At 44.7% G+C, this 22,008-nt stretch overlaps 1 protein-coding gene across 4 annotated transcripts in view; it reads left to right on the forward strand.

The window, feature by feature from the left end:
* The window catches only part of DOCK11 (dedicator of cytokinesis 11), an 81,596-nt gene that overhangs the window by 52,320 nt on the left and 7,268 nt on the right, over positions 1-22,008 (forward strand). For 3 of the 4 annotated variants that reach the window (XM_015626228.3, XM_015626225.2, XM_015626226.2), the window contains exons 35-53: positions 836-947; positions 1,068-1,134; positions 1,608-1,655; positions 1,843-1,908; positions 2,138-2,271; positions 2,792-2,907; positions 4,686-4,823; positions 9,269-9,451; positions 10,110-10,223; positions 11,896-12,111; positions 12,195-12,252; positions 13,939-14,045; positions 15,394-15,516; positions 16,372-16,485; positions 18,274-18,420; positions 19,265-19,475; positions 19,797-19,990; positions 20,452-20,552; positions 21,822-21,960. In XM_015626228.3, coding sequence (XP_015481714.1) covers positions 836-947; positions 1,068-1,134; positions 1,608-1,655; positions 1,843-1,908; positions 2,138-2,271; positions 2,792-2,907; positions 4,686-4,823; positions 9,269-9,451; positions 10,110-10,223; positions 11,896-12,111; positions 12,195-12,252; positions 13,939-14,045; positions 15,394-15,516; positions 16,372-16,485; positions 18,274-18,420; positions 19,265-19,475; positions 19,797-19,990; positions 20,452-20,552; positions 21,822-21,960 — 2,388 coding nt within the window. The remainder of the gene's footprint in view (positions 1-835; positions 948-1,067; positions 1,135-1,607; positions 1,656-1,842; positions 1,909-2,137; positions 2,272-2,791; positions 2,908-4,685; positions 4,824-9,268; positions 9,452-10,109; positions 10,224-11,895; positions 12,112-12,194; positions 12,253-13,938; positions 14,046-15,393; positions 15,517-16,371; positions 16,486-18,273; positions 18,421-19,264; positions 19,476-19,796; positions 19,991-20,451; positions 20,553-21,821; positions 21,961-22,008) is intronic. The other variant, XM_015626227.3, reaches the window with a different exon arrangement.

Genomic DNA, 22,008 nt, shown 5'->3' on the forward strand with positions numbered 1-22,008 from the left:
TGTCTTGATGGTTTGGCATGGTCAATAGCAAATCTCTGGCCAGAGCACCATGTCTCCAATTCTAAAATGATTGTTTATTTCTCCTTTATTATGACTCACATCCACAGCTTATCCCAGAATAAACGGCAAGTAAGATCTGTGGATCCCTCTCCAAACATGAGGCAAAGCTTTGGAGAAGCCTAGGGTTTAATCCTATGCATTTATCAAAGGATACAGCTAGCTCAGGCAAGCACAGAGAATGCAAAATAAAATCGGTATAACTTTAGAAGTCATGCTTCCCACCACACAATGCCCAAGCCTTTCCCACATAAATTGACTCATCAGCAGGATTTGATTTACTTTGCCTGAGTCACTAAGTAGGAGGAAATAATCTAAACACTTCCAAAAATCAAGGGGAGGAAAAAGTTCTTAAGATTAAATGTCCTCCTTTTTTTAATAACTGACATTTTGTTTTGAAGTGTATGCCTTTAACAGAAAGTCACATTTTTGCTTTAAATGTTGACAGTGATTTTTTTTTTCAAGAACTGGCTTTAAAATTGTCCAGGAGCTTAGATGCTACAGAGAACAGGGGAAATGAAAACAGGCTGCTGTGTGTTTTGCTGGGTAACCTGTCATTCACTGCCCAGATGTTTTTTCCTTTGAGCAGAGAAGTGTTTGGTGATTTCCAGGCTGCTCATCACTGGATGAGCTGTTTTCCAAGGCAGGGCGCTGTGGGGTGCACATGGGAGGCAGGAAGGATGCCAGCACACCTGGTGTGTGCCAGGTTTGCTGTGCCTGTGCTGCACAGCTCTGGGGCACAGCCCAGGCCCTCTGTGTCACTCCTGTGTCCCAACAGATCCGCAGGAGCTCCATGAGGAGCAGCGTGTCCCACTGCAGCCGGCTGGACCAGTTCGAGATCCGGACACTTCTCATGTGCTACCTGTACATTGTGAAGATGATCTCTGAAGGTTGGTGCCTCCTGCTCACTGGAGGCAGCCAGAAAGACAAGGGACCATCAGTTTTGGTCTGTAAGGTCCCCACTTTGATTTTTTTAAAATCTCAGTGCACCATTCTTCATTTTCTTTCAGATACTCTTTTAGCTTACTGGAACAAATTCTCCCCCCAGGAGCTGATCAATGTCCTCATGCTTCTGGAGTGAGTATCGTGAGGCTGCTATTCAAACACTGCACCTTTGTGTGGTCAGAATGGCTAAGGAGGAGGCCACAGTGCACACTGTCCTGTGCAGCCCTAGGGGTGTCTGGCCAGGTTGTAATGACAAGCTCTTCCTCCCTCTGAAGGGAAGTAAGTTTATATTGAGGAAGCACGGTGTAGTGGTGGTGCCCTGTGCTCTCTCTGGGGTGTGTCCCACCACCTGTGGGCTCAGCTTCCCCTGTCACTGTCACAGCCTCCACTTTGCAGGAAATTTGGGGGAACAAATGGGTGAGAAGACAGGGATGTGCAATATAATTTTGAAATCAAGAGTATGAGGTCAAGTGACTTGTAAATACAGACCCAAACCCTTGTGCACAGAGAAGTGTCTGCAGACAAGAACAGGGTAGGTTTTAAATGCCCTGGATCATTCCTGATCTGCAGGATGCGTAACAGATACATATTTCTTTTTTTCCTAGGGTGTGTTTATTTCACTTCAGATACGTGGGGAAGAGAAATATTGCCAGGTACTGCATCCTTCTATTTGGTGCTGGGGTGTGGGGGTCATCCCTGTGCTCCCTGCCCCAGGGGAGGTGGGATGGGCTCGTGCACACCCACGCTGGGCAAACCCCAGCGGTTCTGGGGCTCTGCTCAGCACCGTGCCCTGAGCAGGGGCCCCTCATCTCAGCACCCTGCCCCTTCCCTCCCCTCCAGCTCCTGCATGAGACCCCCAGGCTCAGGCGAGCGCAGGTTGGCAGTGTCCCCCCCAGCCAGCTGCAGGTGAGACAAGAGTCCCAGCTGCATCCCTGCTTCCTGAGCAGCATCCCTGCTCTTGTGTTAGCCCTAGGGCCTCGTGGAGCGGCGACATCGGCATAGTGCGGTCAGTCCCGCTGGGATTGTCCCACACTGGTGTGTTGGAGGGGAGAGGTCTCCATCCTGGTGCCTTGTGTCATGCCCTGGTGGTGTGGCTGCTGCTGCTGCCCAAGCCCTGTCTTTGCTCCCCTTGCAGGGTGCAGGATGCCTGGTTGTCCAAGCACACGGCGGCCGAGAGGAAATCCCAGACCATGCCGGCGCTCCGCAGCAGGGCCGGGGTGAGGCTCCAGCACCTGGGCAGCTTGGAGACCTCCTTCACCCTCAACCACAGTACGTGCAGCAGAGCCAGAGGGGCCCAGGGCATGTGTCAGCCTGATGAAAACTGCATGTAGCCATTTTCCACTTGCTGGTGGTTGCTTCAGGTTACTCGAATTCTGCAGAACTGCAGTGGTCACCAGGCCTCCCCACAAACATTCCTAGATGGATGAGGGTGGCCCCTTAAAAATCAACCCTGGGATTTAGGACTTGTGTGGCTTTCTTGCCTGTCTGGGCTCAGCTCCCTGGCTGAGTGTGTGTGCAGGTAACACCTTGGTTTGGGTAGAGAGCAGGGCATGCAGGAGAACTGCACTGCACAGAGACCTGTGCTGGGATCTGCTCTGAGCCTCTCCATGTGGGTGCATTTTGTCCTATTGAAGCACTTTGCCATTTCCCCTCTCTGGAGACAATTTGGACACCTCATGCTCTGTCTGGCTTTAAAGACAGTGATAGTAACCTTATCTATGTCAGCATTTAGATTTTTTGGGAGCTGGAGTGTTGAACAGTTTCCTCCTGATTTTCTCTCTGTCCACAGATGCAGGCACCTCAGAAGCAGATATTGTGCACCAGGCATTACTGGAGGGCAATATTGCCACCGAAGTGTGCCTGACAGTCCTGGACACCATCTCTTTTTTCACTCAGAGTTTCAAGGTCAGCACTGAAATCAAAAATGTTGTAGAAAAGGGTGCTGTGTTTTCATATGTGTGTGGATTTCTGTGATCTGTTCTCCTAGAGTGAAAGAATTTGGAAGGCTTTACAAAAGCAAATCATTTGCAGCTTGTTTATTTTCCAGAACATGGAGTGTTTTGTGGGGTCTCAGAGTAATTATACCCTTACACAGTCTTGCCATTTCTTCAAAACTGCAAGGCCAGAGAAAATCATATGGATGTTATACCATGACTGTAGGCATTACAAAAATAGAATAAGAGAAAATGTGTATTATGTAGAAAGGAGGGACTTGAGGAAAGGGAAATGAATGTCCAGCATTTTTAGAACAGTCACTCTTTTGTACCCTAAATTACCTAGAAGCAAGGCCCAGATTTCTTTGAATCACTGTACATGAATATCTCTGGGCTGAGGCACTCCAGCTGTGGTTTCAGACAGGACCAGAACCACGAGTAAAAGTCTTCTCCCATGTTGGGATTCATTCTTTTGGCAGTCATTGCATCTACAAAAACCAAGGCCTCTGTGGTAAAGAGAGCCCTAGGATGGGGGCAGAACACTGTTCCAGAAATGCTCCTCCTGAAGTGTAGTCAGAGGAATCCTGCAAGTAGCAACGTGTCTGGCATAGTGTCACAAAAACAGCTCTGGATTTCAGAGCAAGCATGATGGAGATTTCCTTTTTAGGTGGAGATGAAGAGAAAGGTGTTCATAGCCTCTGCTTCTGCTGCAGAGCCAAAAAGCCATCTTGGTGCAGATGTTAAATTGCTCCTTAGAACTTTGGTAACAGCAAAAGCACTTCAATGCAACACTTAAAACTTGCTTGACTTTCTCAGCTGCCTCCTTTGGAATATCACTGGACCACAGAACAATGTGATTTTCAATCCAGCATAGGCTGGATTCCCTTCCCCTTTAGTGGGCTTTGACTTTGCTTTTATGGTCACAGCACACACGAGTGGGTCCTGTGCTGCAGCAGCTGGGCTGATTCCACTGCCACAGGAAATGAGCTCAGTGTAAAAGTCTGGATCTTGAACTTACCACAAGGTCTGTGCAAGGTGTCAAAATCTGAGCCAGCCCAAGGTGTTAAAATCTGAGCCAGCTTGGCAGTGAGATGGGGGCTGTTGATTTCCTGTCAGTATGGGATATCCACATCCTTGTGTCATGCACAAACTTTCTGCACAGCCCTGTGGGGATGGCAGTGGGCACAGCCCACCTGGTCTGACACCAAGCTCTGTCAGTAACCTCCAAGTAATTCCATTTTACCTTGTCTCTACAAGGTGCAAACTGGCAAAACTCTGCAGGAAACAAGGAAAATGAAATGACTAACTACAGCTATCAATCTGTCCAGTGAAATAATGGGTCTATTTTTTTTCTTTTCTTCCCTCTCTCTCTTTTGGGCTGCAAACAAAACAATTTTCAGGACAAATAAAAAGAAGTGGGAAAAACCCAGTGTGATAGTACATTTTTAACCACATGTTTTATTTAAAATAACTTGGCAAGCAGTGAAAGTTGTATAGAATATTGACTTAGGTTTTGGAATTAGAGATGCAAAAGTGATAAAATATTTTCGTTTTTTTCTCTGTTACAAAATAGCCTCTGCTAACTACTGCAAGTTTTTAGTGATTGTCACATTTTATTGGTTGTATTTTTACTGAAGGCCCTGTGGCTGATCTGGCTTAAGAATTAATGTGATTAATACAAAATTATCTCTGTCATTTCCAGCTTCAGGCACAACATCTCTGCAAAGTAAATTCTCTGTTGCTTTCCAGACCCAGCTTTTAAGCAACGATGGCCACAATCCACTTATGAAGAAGGTTTTTGATATTCATCTGGCTTTTCTCAAAAATGGGCAGTCAGAAGCAGCCCTTAAGCACGTGTTTGCCTCTCTGAGAGCTTTCATTAGCAAGGTAGGTAATACATCACAAGGATGTGGGAGAATTCATGAGTATAGTTAAGTATTTGTAAGAGAGGCCAGTAGGATTAAACTCCTGTTAAACTGATATTCTGGAGATGTGCTTTAGAAAACAGCTTCACTATATTAAAAAATGGCCCAGGTTAAGTTCTCTAGTTATTTATTGTTTGTTGGGTATCAGGAAGCAAAAGGAGAAATCCTGAGGAATTCCCTCACTTGCCTTGGTCACAAAGATTAGTGTCTGTTCAACAAACAGCTGGTGCTTGAATCTTTACCCTAAACTGCCAATACTGCCCACAGTGCTATTGCTTGAATAGTGCATGCACTGGCAAGCAGCTCCTCACCCTCTGCCTGGGACAGATTATAGTTCTTGCTAACTTTGTTCTGAGCCCTGGCAGGTAGTGAGGCTGTTTAATGCCCCGAGCTCAAGAAGTGGCAAAGCCACAGCTGACCACAAAAGAGCAGTGACTGGTGCTATTGCCTCACCTTGCCCTTTGTGCTTGTCAAAACCTGCCACTGCTCATAAGGACATTTTGAACATCTCATGTACATGGAAACACTGTTCCTCCCAAGCTGCACAGTTATCATAAATAGAAAATTAATTAAAACCTCTCAAATCCCTTAAGCGCAACACTTCATTAACAAGGAAAGCCCATGTGGGAGATGGCAGCCAGGCAGGACACGGTATCTGAGTGGTAAGCAGCAGAGTGACTTCCAAAGGAGATTTTACACTAGCTGCTGAGCAAAGTCTGATTAAAAGAAGGGACTCCTAAACTGTTTTTCAGAGGTGGAAAAAGTCTGCGCTTTGTTCATTTTGCTGTAACCCCACAGCAAATCTAAGAGTTGGTTTAAGTCTAGGGCTGGATTTTGGCTTGTGCTGAGCAAACACAGAATGCAGAGGTCTTGCTGGCTCCCTGTCTGCTCCAGGTAGTGTGGTCTCCTACAAGGTGTTTTTCCATGGGGCTTCTTAAAGCCTGCTAGATTGGCAACTGGCAGGGGCAGGAATCACTCAGTTTTTCTGCAGGGTTCAGTGCATGTTTATTGCTCTGCTTTCGAGTTTTCTGCTCAGCTGTGATCTGCTTAGCCTTGAGATCATCCTGCTGCAGATCTGCACACACCCCACTCTCCCCCTTGCTAGCCAAAAGTTTGTTTAGCCAGAATATTTGGTTTGTGCCTATAGCAAATAACAGGCGTTCCTTGACTTCCTGTGGGTTTTTTTTAAATGTGAAGCCAAACCTGCACACCTGCTCAGTTTGATCTCATTCTTCTTTCAAAGCCTGGAGCCCTTCAGGGCTTCTACACTTGCTTTCCAAAACAGCAATGACAGCAAGGAGGCTGCATGCTTGGCTCCTGCAAGGAGGGGCAGGGGGATTGCTTGCTTGGATTTATGCCAGACTAAATCCACACTGAATTTCACATGGGTCTGTAAAGATACAAATTATTGATTTCAGCTTTCTCACATTTCCCCTATGTCAGGACACATGTGGCTTCTGTAAAAGCAAGATATGAGCCCAGCAGATGGTATCTATAAGGAGGAAGTGTTTTCTTTGCCAACTCCATAACCACACAAGTCCCAAACTTCCTTTTAAGTCCTCTCAAGGGTTCCTCTAAGGCCTAGAGTGGCTTTGGTGGCCAAGGCAGGTGGTTCACTGCATTTCATGACAAGTCAAGGGTGAAATGTTTTCCTACAAGTTTGTTTTCAAATGCTGGCTCTGCTGTACTTTATAACTTCAAGTAAAGCTAAAGGGAGTTACACCTTTGTCACAGCTAGAATGGAAAATTTCTCATTTTTATGGCCTTATGTAGCTACAATTACAATGAAAAGAATCCCCCTCTTATTTGTGGTCACAGCAAATGATTGCTGGAGGGAAAAAATCTCCTGAGATGTATTCTGCATCATAAAATTTGTCTTCTGCATTAAATGCAGTTCTCTGATAGCAAAAGACTTTAAAAAAAATGTTGCAAGAGAGCAAAGAACAAAAATCTTCTGTAATTGTTTGCATCTTTGGTTTTGGTTACACACATGTGTTCTGGGAATTTGACAAGAAAGCTGCCTCTGTTGTACTAGCTGGTAAGAGCCAACAAAAACTAAATTGTTCTTGTTCCACACTCTAGGTTTTCTTAACAATTGAATCTGTCTTTTCAGAGCATTATTTACAGATAAATACATATATAAATACCTATATGCGTGCTTAGGAATGGTTTTTAATTAAAAGGTATAAAGAAAAGCATGCATAGAGGAGGGGTGTGCATTAAAGACCAGCTCAGACATGTGTCCTGCCTGTCCCCATGGCTGTCCTGCCCTCACATCCCTTTGAGGCCTCTCTGGGAGCTGGCTGCTGGGTTGAGCCCTGCTCTGGTCCATTTTGTTTGGGCTGGATCAGGAATGCAGTGCACTGTCATCCCCAGAGGGGCTGTTTTATGCTCTCCCCAGTGTGTTCTGGGCCAGCTGGGGAGCCACAGGCAGCACCTGCCCAGATCTCCAGCAGCCATACACCCATGGATCTGCTTCCCTGAGCCTGGCACCAGGAGCCATTGCCTCTGCTTGGGCTCCAGAAAGGGACGTGGGTTCCCTTTGAAAAGGGCACAGGTTTTCCTCTAGAGCTGGTGTGGTGTGGAGTGCACAGGGCTCCTCCTGCAGCAGATTCCCAGGTAAGAGAGTCCTAGCAGTGGTTTGGAAATGTCTGGGAAGCCTCTGCAGGCAGGCAGTGTCCCTCTGAGAGCAGGTGCCAGCCCCAGCTGTGCTGTCTGTGCATGCCCCATCACACAGCTGGGCCAGCTTGGGCTAAGCCAGTGCTGACCATCACCCAGTGGGATCTGGGGGAAGGACAGCTGATCCTTGGGAACACTTTTCCCAAGGACACACACGATTTTGTGACCTGAGTTATTATGATGTTTGTTTGCATCTTTCTTTCTTTCTCCCATTTTGTTTTTTGAAGATTATTTTTGGCCAAAGCAGTGAACAAAAAGTATTTTGTGTCCTAATTCTGGTTTCTTGGTGCAATCCCAGTATCTTGCTAGCCAAGATCCCTGTTTTAAGACCCTGTCACCAGCACACCACGGTGGTAGCCATGGCAGTATCTACAAGATTTCCTGGAACATACATACTTAATGTAAGGAGTAGAGGACCAGAATAACTGTAGAATAACAGAATAACTCCAGAATAACAGCATAACTCCAGAATAACAGCTTCAGCCTCTGGCTGACACTATTCACTGTCACCTCCCATGGGCAGAAGGTATTGGGGCAGATAAAAGTGGCTAATGGACCATGCCATGAGGACCATGGGGTCTCGAACAAACTGAGCACATCTTTCCTCTGAGTAGGTAAAGCTGTGGTTGCCTCTGTTGCCTGTTTGTGCCAGGAAATTCTTTGGGCCTGGTTCCAGCTGCAGCAGAAGGAGCAGAGTGCTGCTGTGCAGTGCCCAAACAGCCTCCACCCCGTCGGGAGGTGCTGGCATCTCCCCTCCCCAGCAGGTCCCTGCGGTGCCTGCGGAAGCGGCTCCGTGCCAGCACAAGGCCCTTCCTTGTTCTGCTTCCCTGTGCTCAGCCTGCTGTGGCCGGGCTGGAAGGAAGCCAAGTGTGGTGCCACCTCCCCTCCAGCCACCTCTTGTGACCACAGCCAGATGGACACGTCCTGGCATCCCCAGGAGGCTGCTGCCAGCTGGGGCAGGGCTGTGCTGCAGGTGTCCCTTTCCAGGCAGGGCTGAGCTTGCCCTGACAGCTGTGCTCAGGCTGTGGCGAGGGGACAGACCAGGCCACCAGGGTGCTGGGGCTCCCCTTCTCCCTGCTGCAGGTCCCTGAGCCCCGCTGTGACTGAGGGACCTGCAGTGTGGCTTGGCTTGGTCCTGCCTGGCCTGGGTGGCCCTGTCTGGGGAGGCAGGGCAGGTCACTGAATTTTAGGTTCTGAGGGACAAGCCAGTCTCTTGTTTGCATTCCTGAAGGCATGCAGGCATGATATTAGATGTTTTTGGGAGATCATGTAGATGTGTGAGCATTGCAGATCACATTTCCCAGTGAGGCTGGATTCCTGCTTGGGTTCCAATGGATTTTCTGATGTTCTAGATAGCAGCTTCTGGTGGGTCCTCTCCTCTCTTCCCCACTGCTTATGATTATGGCTTTTGTAAGAACATAATTCTGCCAGACCAATTTGGTGAGAATTTGCCAATAAACCCAGAAGTTATCAGGGAATGGGTTGGATGGACGTAATCAATCACATCCCCAAGAAGCGTGACAGCAAAGTTCACATTGCTCTAGGAAATGTGGTTAAAAATAGGCTCCAAATTCCTTCCCACAAATACTTTCAGGCTCAGAATTCTGGCAGAAGTTTTGCTGAGGCTGTCCAGGCTGGAGCTTAGTTTGTTGCCCTGTGCCCCTGCCCGTCTGAACCCTATGCCCTTTAGTGGTGTTTTTTTTTAATATTTGCATGTCTCTTGTGAAGTTTCCTTCAGCGTTTTTCAAGGGAAGGGTGAACATGTGTGCTGCCCTCTGCTATGAGATCCTGAAGTGCTGCACTTCCAAGGTGTCCTCCACAAGGAACGAAGCCTCTGCTCTTCTGTACCTCCTGATGAGAAATAATTTTGAGTTCACCAAAAGGAAAACATTTCTGAGAACACATCTTCAGGTCAGTGGCTGGAGAAAAGCTAAAGAGCAGGACATCTCAGATTTAACAAACAGATAGAGCAATAGAGCTCTGTGACCTCATACCTGCAGAGGATCCTGCCATTGCCATATGGACAAAAATCCTCCTGCTTTCCAGGCTTTGTCTAATTCCCTATTTCCAGTGACTGGTCTAGGCATTTTCAGGTAACATAATTGTCATCAAGTACTCCAAGCTGTTGAGTTTTAGAGTATCAGACAGCAGACATGTCTCTGTGACAGAGGCTGGCTGGGATGGGGTGGAAAGGACAGCTGCCCTTGAGGCAGGAGAAGGGTTTTCCTTGGAGCTGCTTTTTTGGCATTGGTAGTTTTCAAAGCAAATGTAGATACCTAGAGGGACAGATGAATACCCCTGGGTTGTGAAGAATCACAGAAGAAGGTAGCTAATGTCCAAACAGGAATTCATATTATAATAGTTGGATTGTTAGTTCTGCAAAGCAGTTTGGTCCTCTGGGGACTGTCTGTCCTTGGAAGATGTGAGAGCTGAGCCACAACACCAGCAGCTGCTTACGTGGTGGAAAAGATGCTGGAGATGTTTTCCTGTGAGCATTTTAGTAAGTGTGACCTTAATAAAACCCTTTTCTTTAGGCTCATTTAAATGAAGCCTCTACTTTGTCCCACAGATAATAATTGCAGTGAGCCAGTTAATTGCAGATGTGGCCCTCAGTGGCGGGACCAGATTTCAGGACTCCTTGCTCATCATTAACAACTTTGCAAACAGCGACAGGCCGATGAAGGTGAGTTGGAGACGTCACATCCCAGCCTGTGCCATCAGCCATTTATGCAAGGCTGAGGACATACTCTGGGAAACTGTGTTTAAGGGTTGGGCTAATGACTGGAACTGTGATTTATAGGCTGGTAGTGGGCGGCATTTGCTCAGTAAACAAGTGTCATGCCAGCAGCAATAGGACCAGCTGCTCAGGCAGGTCATGCTCCAAACACCAGGCCTCATGATGAGGGGAGCGAGCCCCCAGCTCAGGTTGTGCTTTGCAGTGTTCTGCTTGCAAGGTTGTCCAAAAAGCTTTCCAGGAACTGCCAGCTTTGAGAGAAGTTATAAGGGAGGGTCTGGTATTTCTGTTGCCTGAAGGTAATAATTAGCAGGATTTAGTTTTATTCAACTGAGTGACAGTAATGTTAAGAAAAAGCTGTTATGTGGAGATTAATGGTTGTATTTCTTTGGAAAATAATTGCCTATCTTTGTGCTAGAATTAGTGGTTTGCACCCAACCCCCTGAGCAATTGCAGCATGCTCCATTCCACACAGAGTAGCTGCCAAGAACAGGGGAAATGGGAGGTATTTTTACAGTTCCACAGTTATCCTGTGACCTAAAGGCTTAATGGGGACTTCCATTAGGTGTTTAATTGTGATATAACAAATTTATATGTAGGATATACCTGGCAAAAACCTCAGTTCTTTTCTGCATACAGATGTTGGTAAGGGTTTCACTGAGCTATACTTGTAATTTACCTCATGAGATGATCATTATATCAAGTTTATGTATTTGTGTAAATGCAAGAGTACAAGAAAGATTTCAGCACACTGGAGAGAATGCCATGCACAGCCACAGCAGCAGATGGGGAACAGGAATCTGAGAAGAGGCAACATTAGCCAGGCTCATCATGGAGGGGAGAGAGCTGAGGGGGAGCCTACCTGCTCCTTTCCAGAGCAGGCAGTTTATAGAGACATGGTTAGACTCTTTTCAGAGGTGTGGAGTGGAGGACCAGAGGCAGTCAGTGCATGCAAGTTACAGCAAGGGCAATTCCAATTTTGCTTAAGAAAAAATTTCCCAAGAACACTGTGCAGCCCTGGGGCCTTGAAAGGAGGTGGATTTTCTGTTTTAGGAGATTAAAAACTTGGCTGTATAAGCCTTGCTCTAACCTGGTGTTGGCCTTGTTCTGAGCAGGGGATCAGATCAGAGCACGTGCTTCTCTACTACATTCCTGGTGGGAATGTGGTGGGAAGCTCTACAAATACCTTCAGGGCTTTAGGAACTGAAGAGAGAACACATCAGAGCCTAACAAGCCAGATGTTGAATGACATGAAAAAATACTGCAGCTGTGGTTTGTGGTCTCATCCAGAGACATTTGCATTCATGGAGCACTTCTGTGTTGCTTTCACACCAGCTCCTCAGGATGCCAAAGTGGCAGCCTCATTGTAGCACAGGAACAGCCAGCCTGGCATCCTGGGGACAACCTGGAGAGACTGGCCCTGTGCATGTCATGCCTGAAATGCCTCTGAACATAGATGAAACACTGTGTGCAGTGTGAGTTCAGTAAGGAAGAATTAATTAGCCTTATCTACCGTGTTCTCGGTGTTTTCAGATAAGTGAAGTGTTGGCTGAAAGGGTCATTCCTTGGCAAAGCCTGTATTTTCTGTATTAGCTTCCAATTCAATTTTTTTTTGTGTCAGGCAACAGCTTTTCCTTCCGAAGTCAAAGATTTGACGAAGAGAATCCGCACAGTGCTCATGGCTACTGCTCAAATGAAAGAACATGAAAAGGACCCAGAAATGTTGGTAGATCTCCAGTACAGTTTGGCCAAGTCTTACGCAAGTACCCCAGAGCTCCGGAAAACGTGGCTGGACAGCATGGCCAAGATACACGTGAAGAATGGAGACTTCTCAGAGGTAATTTGTGCAATTGAAAACGTGGTGCACAACAGGACAGATCTACAGATGACATTTTGTTAATTTTCCTTTCTGCCTTGCAGGCAGCCATGTGTTATGTTCACGTAGCAGCCCTCGTTGCAGAGTTCCTGCACAGGAAGAGTAAGTGTCTGCTGTTTGGGAGACACTAGGAAGATGATGGTGGGATTTGGGGGTGTCAGAATCTTTTTAAAGACAAGGCTCTCACAATTTGGTAAATTGTTATTTAAAAAACAAACTAAAAGGGAAAAGAAATTATTGCAATGTATCAAGTTAGAAGATGATGAGTAGTTTTTAAGAAATGGCTGTTGTTCATACCTACTTACTTAGCCATGCACCATACTTAGCATGATGCTGAGGGAAATAAAACTGACACATCTTGCCTTGGTTTAAATGTTCACTTGTATTTTACATTAGGAAATGTGCTCACAGGGGAAGGCCATGTTAAAAACTGACTCAATGTGATCATCAGAATTATTACTATAGGCAGTAGAGAAAACTGCAGAATAAAGCAGTGAAAATTCAGTCAAGAAATGAGACTGTAGCCTAACTATGCACATATGTAAAGAATCATCAGAAAAAAGGAGAGTTTTGTGGCTTAGTGCAAAACAGGAAGGAGGGATAGAGCTGTGTGTTCTCAAGTTCCACCACATTGCAGGTTTTCTTCTGAATACCTGTTCCACAGTTGGTATATTGACTCCTTTTCTCATTTCTATCTAAGGGAGTAATTGTTGAAGTGGACCCTTAACATTTCAGAAAGTTAAGGCTGCATAAAAGCTGATTCCATGCACTGCCTTGGCTGGAAAGTTCTCTCTGCTCAGGAGGCTTGGAGTCCCTCCAAATTCTGTACTTTGTCTAGGCAGAGTGGGAAAAATCAGGACTTGTTCTTGTGATATGTATGCACATTTCACATGGCTGCAGAGAGAGGGGTATTGAAAGTCCGCAATGTTTTATTTGTACACAAAGTCTGTTTACCACAAGCAGTGGCAAAGGAGAACTCCTAAAAGGGAAGAGGAACAAGTCCAAAGGAATATTAAATGAAGTTTGAACATTGAGTTATTTCTGTCACTGGCACTCTTTACATATACAGAGGCTGGAATGGTTCAGTAAAGGCTGAACTACCTAAAGTTTTGGGGTACCTAACTGTGCTTCCTTGCTAGGAGTATTGAGTGCTGTCTGCTTACCACCCAGCTCTCCAGCAATAGCTGGATAGGGATAGAGTTACTCTTCTTCCTTGGTAACTGGTGCTGTGTTATGGATTCAGAGTGAGAGTGATGTTGACAGCACATGGCTGGTTTGGTTGTTTCTCAGTAGTGTTTACTCTAAGTCAAGGACTTATTCAGTGTCTCATGCTGTGCCAGTGATGAGCTGCACAAAAACCTGGGAAGGAGAATAGCTGGGACAGCTGACCTGAACTGGCCAAAGGGATATTTTACATTTCAGAATGTCATTCCCAATGAATTAACTGGGGGAGTTACCTGGAAAGGGGGCTGGTCTGGGAATGATTTTGGCATTGGTCAGTAGATGATGAGCAACTGTGTTATGCATCACTTGATTTTCTTGAGATTTATAGCTCTCTGTTATTAATATTATTATTACCTTAGTTTACTTTGTTTCAATTATTAAACTGTTCTTATCTCAACCCATGAGTTTTATTTCTTTTCCCTGGTTCTCCTCCCCATCCCACCAGGTGGAGTGGGACAGTGAGAGAGTTGTTGAGTGGTACTGATTTACCAGATCAGGTTAAAGTGCAGCAGCATGACACATTTGAGACCATTCCACTAATCCATTTGCTTTTGTCTACTGCAGAACTGTTTCCCAGTGGATGCACTGCCTTCAGGAAAATCACTCCTAACATTGATGAAGAGGGTGCAATGAAAGAAGATGGTGGGATGATGGATGTACATTACAGTGAGGTGAGGTCCTGTACTGTAGATACAGGATATTTGATATCTGATTAGGATTTAGTTTAGACTTCGTTCATGTGAGCTCTAACAAATTGCAGTTGTGCACTGGTATCTGTAAACAAGACCATTCCACCCCAATTTCCCAAGAGAAATCTGCTGTGAAGAATTTTCTGTGTATGACTGAGACAGATAAAACTGATGTAAGGTCTTGGTTCCTATAAAAAGTCTTTTCTAGCACTGAGGCTGAAAAAGCTGCACCACAAGCTTTGCCTGCTGTGTTATGCAAACACTGATGTTGCCAGCACAGGGCAGCACTGGGTGTGGTATTTCCAAGGAGGGACAGAACGAAGTCAAGCCCTGCAAGAGAGAGGTCGTCTTAGGGTCCCCATGGAGTTAGATCTGTGTGCAGGACACTGTGGCAGCAGAACAATCCAGAAACCATAGCAAGGCATTGGGGAAGTGGGTAGACCCACCCATGAGACATAAAGTCTCACAAGTGCTTCTGCACCATCCCTGTGCAGCTGCCGTGGTTCGGCCATGCAGCTCAGTGAGGTGGCCCTGCAGCCCAGCTGCTCTTTCATCAGGGGATGATTGAAGATCCTTGGCATCACAGCCCACTGCTTGTTCCTTGGACATGTTTGATAGTCATACACCTCTGATCTCCAGTGCTGTCATGTCATACTTTCCAGAGCTTTTGCATTTTCCTGGGTGCTATATAACTGAGTCCCCAACCTCTCTGTTACCACTGTCCACCCCACAGCGGCCAGGGAGGCTGGGGAGGTAGTTTTAGCTTGCCAGATGAGTCCCTTAAACTGAGGCTCTTTCTTTCCCTTTGCTGAGATGGCAGTTGCAGCTTTATTTTCTTGGGATCCTTTGGGGTGAGATGGCAGGAGGGAAAGAGGAAGAGGTATGAGAGGCACCCCTTTTTCAGGACAGGGGAAGGGGGTGTGGGAGATTTACACAACCAATAAGGGAACCTGGGGAGAACAAGATAAGGGAAAGAACTTAAAAGTCTACATTTTTGGGGGCACATTCTTTGGGTCATACCATTTTCCTTACTGCATTACAACACCTGGGAAAGTAAATAACCAGGACATACATGCTGGCTATTATACTAATGATTTATGAAGAATTAATGATTTTTTTAAAAATAGCTTTCCTTTTTCTTCTTCTTCTTCTTCCCCTTCCCCCTCACGAAAGTTTAGAATGCCTTTAGAAAGGTCAGGAATACACAGGGTTTAAACTTATGTAACTGCAATTACTTATTCTGGGATCTGATAAGAGTATCTGAAGTTAAAATGGTTTTATCTTCTAATTTGGAGTGTTAGTAACACCACCCATTTGGTTGCTGTCACAGGAGGTCCTGGTGGAGCTGCTGGAGCAGTGTATAGATGGCCTGTGGAAAGCAGAGCGTTACGAAATAATTTCTGAAGTTTCCAAACTGATCATTCCTATTTATGAAAAGCGGCGTGAATTTGAGGTGGGTATTTTGAACTGGTTTTCATAGAGCAGGTAATTTTCTAGACAGCTAAGAAAAAAAACCCAGGGGATTTTTTTATTTTTGAAGTTATGAATTACTGAATTGGTGTCAGTAAAGCACACACTGTATTTCATTGTTGATCATTAAAGAAATTAGTGAAAACGAAGTGAAAGGTGGTTATCAAAGCTAATGACATGAATTACTCATGTTACCATTACAGTCTTCCTTCCTGTAAAATAAAACTGTTGTCATTCCGTATGCTCATCATGGATTCTTTCTGAGATCTGAGGTTTTTAAAACACAGAATGACAACAGTCCAAAGAAAGGACTAGATCTGTGGGTAATTCAGTGGCACGTGGAAAAGAAGGAAGCTGTTCCCAGCCTTTCTCCTTCCCACCATGTGCTGTGACCTGTGCTTCAGCTGAATCCTCGTCCTCTTTCTCTCCCTCTGCCATGACAGAACATCCAGCCATATAGCTGAAGCTGGGGGGGGAAGCCTTACCTCGATCTACTTTCTCATTGTAAACCTGTTTTTAATAAAAAAAACCAACTTCCTGGGTAAAATATTGCCAGCTGCTCTGTGTGTGAAGGCTCAGCCAAGAGAAATGCTGAGACAGCCTTCTCTCCAGGGGCAGTGGTGTTACTGCAGTCTGTGGCACCCTGCAGACCTGACACTAAGCATGTACTTAAAACCAGGTTTTTCAAACAAGACTGCATGAGTTCAACTTCTTTAGAAATTCAGGTTTCAGTTCCCCAGAGGATTGTGTTCAGGTATCTCAGTGGCTTCTGGTGTTAGCTAGCATATCCTGCTTGGAAAATCCTGCTTTCATCATAATGTGAAAATCTGACTTCTAGAAACTCACCCAGCTGTACAGAACACTCCATGGAGCATATGCTAAGATATTGGAAGTAATGCACACAAGGAAGAGGCTTCTTGGAACCTTTTTCAGAGTGGCCTTTTATGGACAAGTAAGTATATACATTGGTTTGCCAGCTACCCCTCACCAGGCATCCTGGCCCCCAAAGAAAAGCTCCTCTGGTGCAGCCACCAGTGTGTCTGTGTGAGTGTTTTGGAATTGCACATTGGGGATGAGGGTTTGTATCTCCAGGAGAATTTGATTTATTATAAAGTTTATGATTCTGCTGGTAGGCTTTCCATTAAACAAGACAGCAGTTAGGAAATGGCTTAGTGGGTTCAGAAAACACTGAGGGTTTTTTTGTCATTATAGTTATTGTAGGTTACACAGACACAGTTTAGTGTGTATAGTAATAACTAGTAACAGTTTATAACTATAACCATAGTATATAAACAGTAGTAGTAACAGACATTTTTTTCTACAGAAAAATGCTGCTCCCTTCTGGGTATTAGCAGAGTAAAAGGTTATGAGAGAAGCTGGAGGCAAAGTATCTATCAGTGTTGATCACACACATGTAGAGATAGGTTCTGTAGAGAACATGTACACACATGTAGAGATAGATAGTACTTTTGTTAGCTGAGGTAGCTGGAAAACTGGATAAGACCTGGGGCTCAGAAGTGCCAGGAAGTGGCATGATCTTATCATATCTTGTGAAGTCTCTGAGCTTAAAGCAGTTGTGGTTTTATTTTTTTTCTCCACCTAAAGCAGTTAATGAAGTGTGATACCCTCATGTTCTTTCTGTCTCTGAACAACCTGCTTCTGCATTTGGACTCATAACCAAGGGGGAGGTACAGGGCTCCTCTTTAGAAAACACCATGTGAATTATATTAGCCTTGCCTTTATTCCTTCTTTTAGAGGAGGTGATGAATACCCCTGAAACCATCACGGGTTTATCCCTCTGGTTGTCACTGTCACAACATATCAGAGTAGTGACTTTTGCTGCAGCAAACATGCATTTTATATTTACCCTCATCTTCTCTGTAACTTTGGATATGTAAAAAGTAAATAAGGTTAGAAACAGATAAAAGGAAACAACTGCTAGCTTTGTTTTCCAGAAGCTGGAAATAACTGGATCAGCCCTTAAAAATAAGCTGTGTAGCATCCTGACAACCAGTACTTGATCCAGTTTTGCATTTGAAAGCTTTTCTGGCTTTATATTCCATCTACACAGATAGCTTAACACTGTGTCACAAGATCTAACTGGAACAGCTTGCCAAACCATGAAGTTCCCATGCTGTTTCCATTATGTGTAAGACTGGTGATGCAAGCACAGCCTTTGATGCATTTTCGTCTCCACTTACAGTAAACGCACCAAATCCCACTTCCCTGAAAACAAGAGGAATTAAAGCACAGGAAACACATTTTTTTTTTTATTGTTTATAAGTCTCTTGCAGCTTACACAAATTCCTTAACTTTAGACTGTTCCTGTGGCTCTGCTGTCAGGGCTTCCTCAACTTATGTATTGTTCTACTCCTTTTATGTACCTTGTTTTTGTGTTTTTTCTCCTGCTTGTCTCTTTCTAACCTTCCAAAAGGTCAAACCATCTACCACATAGTCTAGATTTCTCACTGGTCATACTGAAGTAATGATGTGTTGTGTTTGTGTTGGTTGAAGAATTTTTTTTTTTTGGACCATTTTCAAAGTAACCTATCAAACAGCCAAAGTTCAGTGAGACTTTGTGAGACATAGCCTTCCAAACCTTTTTGGCTTTTTAAAATGTTAGTGCATCTTGCACTTTTAAAAGCAAAAAATCTAAGATAAAAGTTTTCCAAATGAAGAAATACAGCTATTCCTCACTGCTTAATTTTTTACTTTTTTTTTTTTTTGTGGTTAATGCCAGACATTCTTTGAGGAAGAAGATGGGAAGGAATATGTCTATAAGGAACCCAAACTGACAGGCCTCTCAGAGATCTCCTTCAGACTTCTTAAACTTTATGGAGAAAAATTTGGGTCAGACACTGTAAAGATTATCCAGGATTCTAATAAGGTAGAGTTAAACTGCATGCTCTGTGGAGCTGAAGGAGGATGACAGAGCATCCCTTCCTTCTGCCAGTGGGAGGGGAAGAATGAGCCCTGTCCTCCATCCTCTGTTACAAACACCTTGCATCCCATTGCTCCTCGTACTCCTGTGTGTGGATATGTTGCACAGCCTGACAAGTGCTGGTGCTGCTGTGGCTCCCAGGGGTGAATTATGACTGGGAAATTGCAATCCCCATCGTGCTGAGCTTTGTTGAAAGCCTTAGAAACCAGCACAGAATATCAGATAACTGGAAGCAGAGTTACTTCTTGTTGCTTTGGTGCTGCAAGTCTAAGAGAAAATCTCTTTGGGCCTTGCAGCCTTAGCTCCTTTCTTATCATGTGGAATACTTATTTTTGCCCCCTGCAAGAGCTGTGCACACCCTTAGGCTGCAGTGGGATTTATCCAGGCTACCAAAGACAGTGCTGGTGATCCCAAAGCTGGTTTAGTGCAAGCCTGCAGGTTTCCCTGGCCCAGCACTGGATCACAGTCTGGAAGCTTTGTGGTCATATTAGAAGGACTGAGTAGCTCAGGCCTGTCCTGCATTGATGGATCAGGGGACATGTCTACAGCAGAAACAGCTTGTTTGGCACCAGGTGATGTGTTTCTTGTGCCACACCTCCTTGTCTTATCTGCTGGTGGATTGTCTGGACATCCCAGCTGAGGGCATGTGATAATTTGGCATGTCACTGGCCTTCATGCAGTGAGGCCGGGTCAGCAGGGAATTAGTTTAAATCACATCCCAGTGAATAAATTAACCAATTATAACTTATTGACCTTTGCTCCTTCTGTGAGTAACCCTCTTATTTCATAGGTCAACATTAAAGACCTTGATCCCAAGTATGCCCATATTCAAGTCACTTACGTGAAGCCCTACTTTGAAGACAAAGAAATGTCTGAAAGAAAAACTGAATTTGAAAGAAATCATAATATCAATAGATTTGTGTTTGAAACTCCTTACACTTTATCTGGAAAAAAGCACGGCAGTGTGGAAGAACAGTGTAAAAAAAGGACCATTCTAACTAGTAAGTACAAATATCTGAGCATGAGACAGTATCAGTAACTATTAAAAGACCATTCTACCTCATGAAAATATTCCAGAAGTGTGACAAATTCTCTCAGCTTAATCAGAATTGTGAGACAATATTCTGGTTGGGAGGGGGAATTTACTTTGTGTTTTTATGTGCACATTTTTACAGATTAAAAAATAGTGCTGATAAATTATGGCCTTGTTTGGGATTTCACATCCCCAAGGGCAAGGATCTGCTTGTATATGTTCTATGAAGAGTACTCCTATGTGTTGCCTGACTTCTCAATTTATAAATTTCTTTTGCTGTTTCTGCTAGCTTTGAACTCCTTTCCATATGTTAAGAAGAGAATTCCGGTCAATTATGAACATCAGGTTAATTTAAAACCAATTGATGTGGCTACTGATGAAATAAAGGACAAGACAGCAGAGCTGCAGAAGCTCTGCAGCTCTGGTGGTGACGTTGACATGATCCAGCTGCAGCTCAAACTGCAGGGCTGTGTTTCTGTGCAGGTCAGTCTGTTTGATGTCTGTCCAGAATTGCATTTCCATACATAGCTCAGGGTGAAGCAGTGTCACAACACATTTACTTCCCAGAAATCATTAACTCCCCGGGCTCCAGGGCTGCAGCCAGCACAGCCTCCCTGTCACATTCAGTGCTACACCACCAGCTGGCTTGTGGGAATAAACATTTTCTCCAGTGGTGTTTACAGTGACAAGTCCAAGTGTAATGGCACATTAATTACCCTTAAGTAACTGTGAAATATACTTAAGTCTTCAAGATTGGACTGTAAGAATCAGGCACAAAAAGCCATTGTTAGCCTGGCTTCTCAAGCTGGATAAGTGACTTAGGACTCAGACCGTGCTGCCTTTCCACGTGGAAATTAGAGGAAAAATATGAGGAAACAAACTTGATATCTCTTTTAATCTCAGCAGTAGTTCTAGCATAAATTGTTAAAGTTCTTTCATTCTAGGTTAATGCTGGTCCTTTGGCCTATGCCAGAGCCTTTCTAAGTGACAGCCAGTCCAACAAATATCCTGCTAAGAAGGTGAATGAGTTGAAAGAAATGTTCAGGTAGGATTTCTAATGTAATAAAAACTAGCAGCTGGCTGGAAGATGGTACCTGCTTTGTTTATAATTTTGTCTGTCTCCAAACTCAGCAGATGCTGGATAATTAGATATGTCTTATAAAGATCTAAGTCTTGTGGGTTGTGGGCACTCACACATATGAAAAAAGCCAATGAAATTACATATACCAAGAATTCCCAGGTCCAGGGCTGTGCTCTCCATGGGGAGATTTGCTTGAACACTTGCTTCAACAGTTTGTGTGGGTATTTGAGATTATTACATGAAGTATGTTTGAAAGCTTGAAACACAGTCCTGTGTTCAGGGGTCTTTGATATTGTGCATTGTTTGCCCATTTTTCCAAGGGGATTTTTTCTACCTAATGATGAACTTGAAATATTTTAAGCAAATCCTTTCCCATTTTATGGAGGAACACTGTTCTTGTTTCTGTTGCTAATTTTTAAAACTGTGTGACTTACCACAAGTGTTTTTCCATTTTCCGTCCCTTAGGGTAAGTTTTACCTCCCACTTGAAAGTGTCCCCCAAGATGTAATTAGGCAACTCTTGATTCACTTTAGGATGATGAGTCTTTGCCCCACTCTTTTCTGGACCTCCCAGATGTAACCAGTTGTCCACCAGCCCCTGCATTTTTTACTCTGTGCTGGTGATTCCCAATTCACCCATTTCTCCATTCTTGTTGTATGAAGAGCCAGCATTTGGGCCAATCCCGTTCTCCTTCTGTGTATCAAGTAACCTGGCAATCAGGGAGCAGTCCCTGAAAAATATGCCATGCATGGCTTTATTTTCCAGCCTGACAGTGCAAACACAATCTCCATTTCAGTTGGGAATTTATATTTATTGAGCTTTATAAAAAAGGAAAAAATGTGTGTTAGATGAAGCAAGGAATGAATACCAGACCCCAGAAAGAGCATTACGGCTCCCCATGGTGTGAACTTCTTTCTGGAGGGTGTCTCTGCTGCCAGGAGCCTGACCTCTGACTGCCCTGCTGTGTCACATGCACCCAGCTCTGGCCAGCCCTGCAGGACTGGCTGTCCCATCTACTGAGGATCCAGGCCCAGAGGAGCTCCAGCAGAAAGCCCAGTATCTGTGTTGCATTCCCCAATTCACTGTGCCAGGGATACTCCTGGAATATATCTTGCCCCAAGCACTGAAGAAAAGGGAGTGGGAAATACTGAGATTTGCCTGTCTGTTCTGTTGCTTTCTTTGGTAGAAGACTGGACTATTGTAATGCCCCAAGTTCATTCCTTTCCTCCCCAGGAAGTTTATCCAAGCCTGTGGAATTGCTCTGGAGCTCAACGAGCGTCTCATTAAGGAGGATCAAGTGGAGTACCATGAGGGGTTAAAATCAAACTTTCAGGATATGGTGAAAGAGCTTTCTGACATCATCCATGAACAGGCACGTACTGCACGGTGGGAGCCCATGGAGGTGGCTCTCTGTGCTTGA

Source organism: Parus major, chromosome 4A (assembly GCF_001522545.3).
Source record: "Parus major isolate Abel chromosome 4A, Parus_major1.1, whole genome shotgun sequence".
Taxonomy (NCBI): Eukaryota; Metazoa; Chordata; class Aves; order Passeriformes; family Paridae; genus Parus; species Parus major.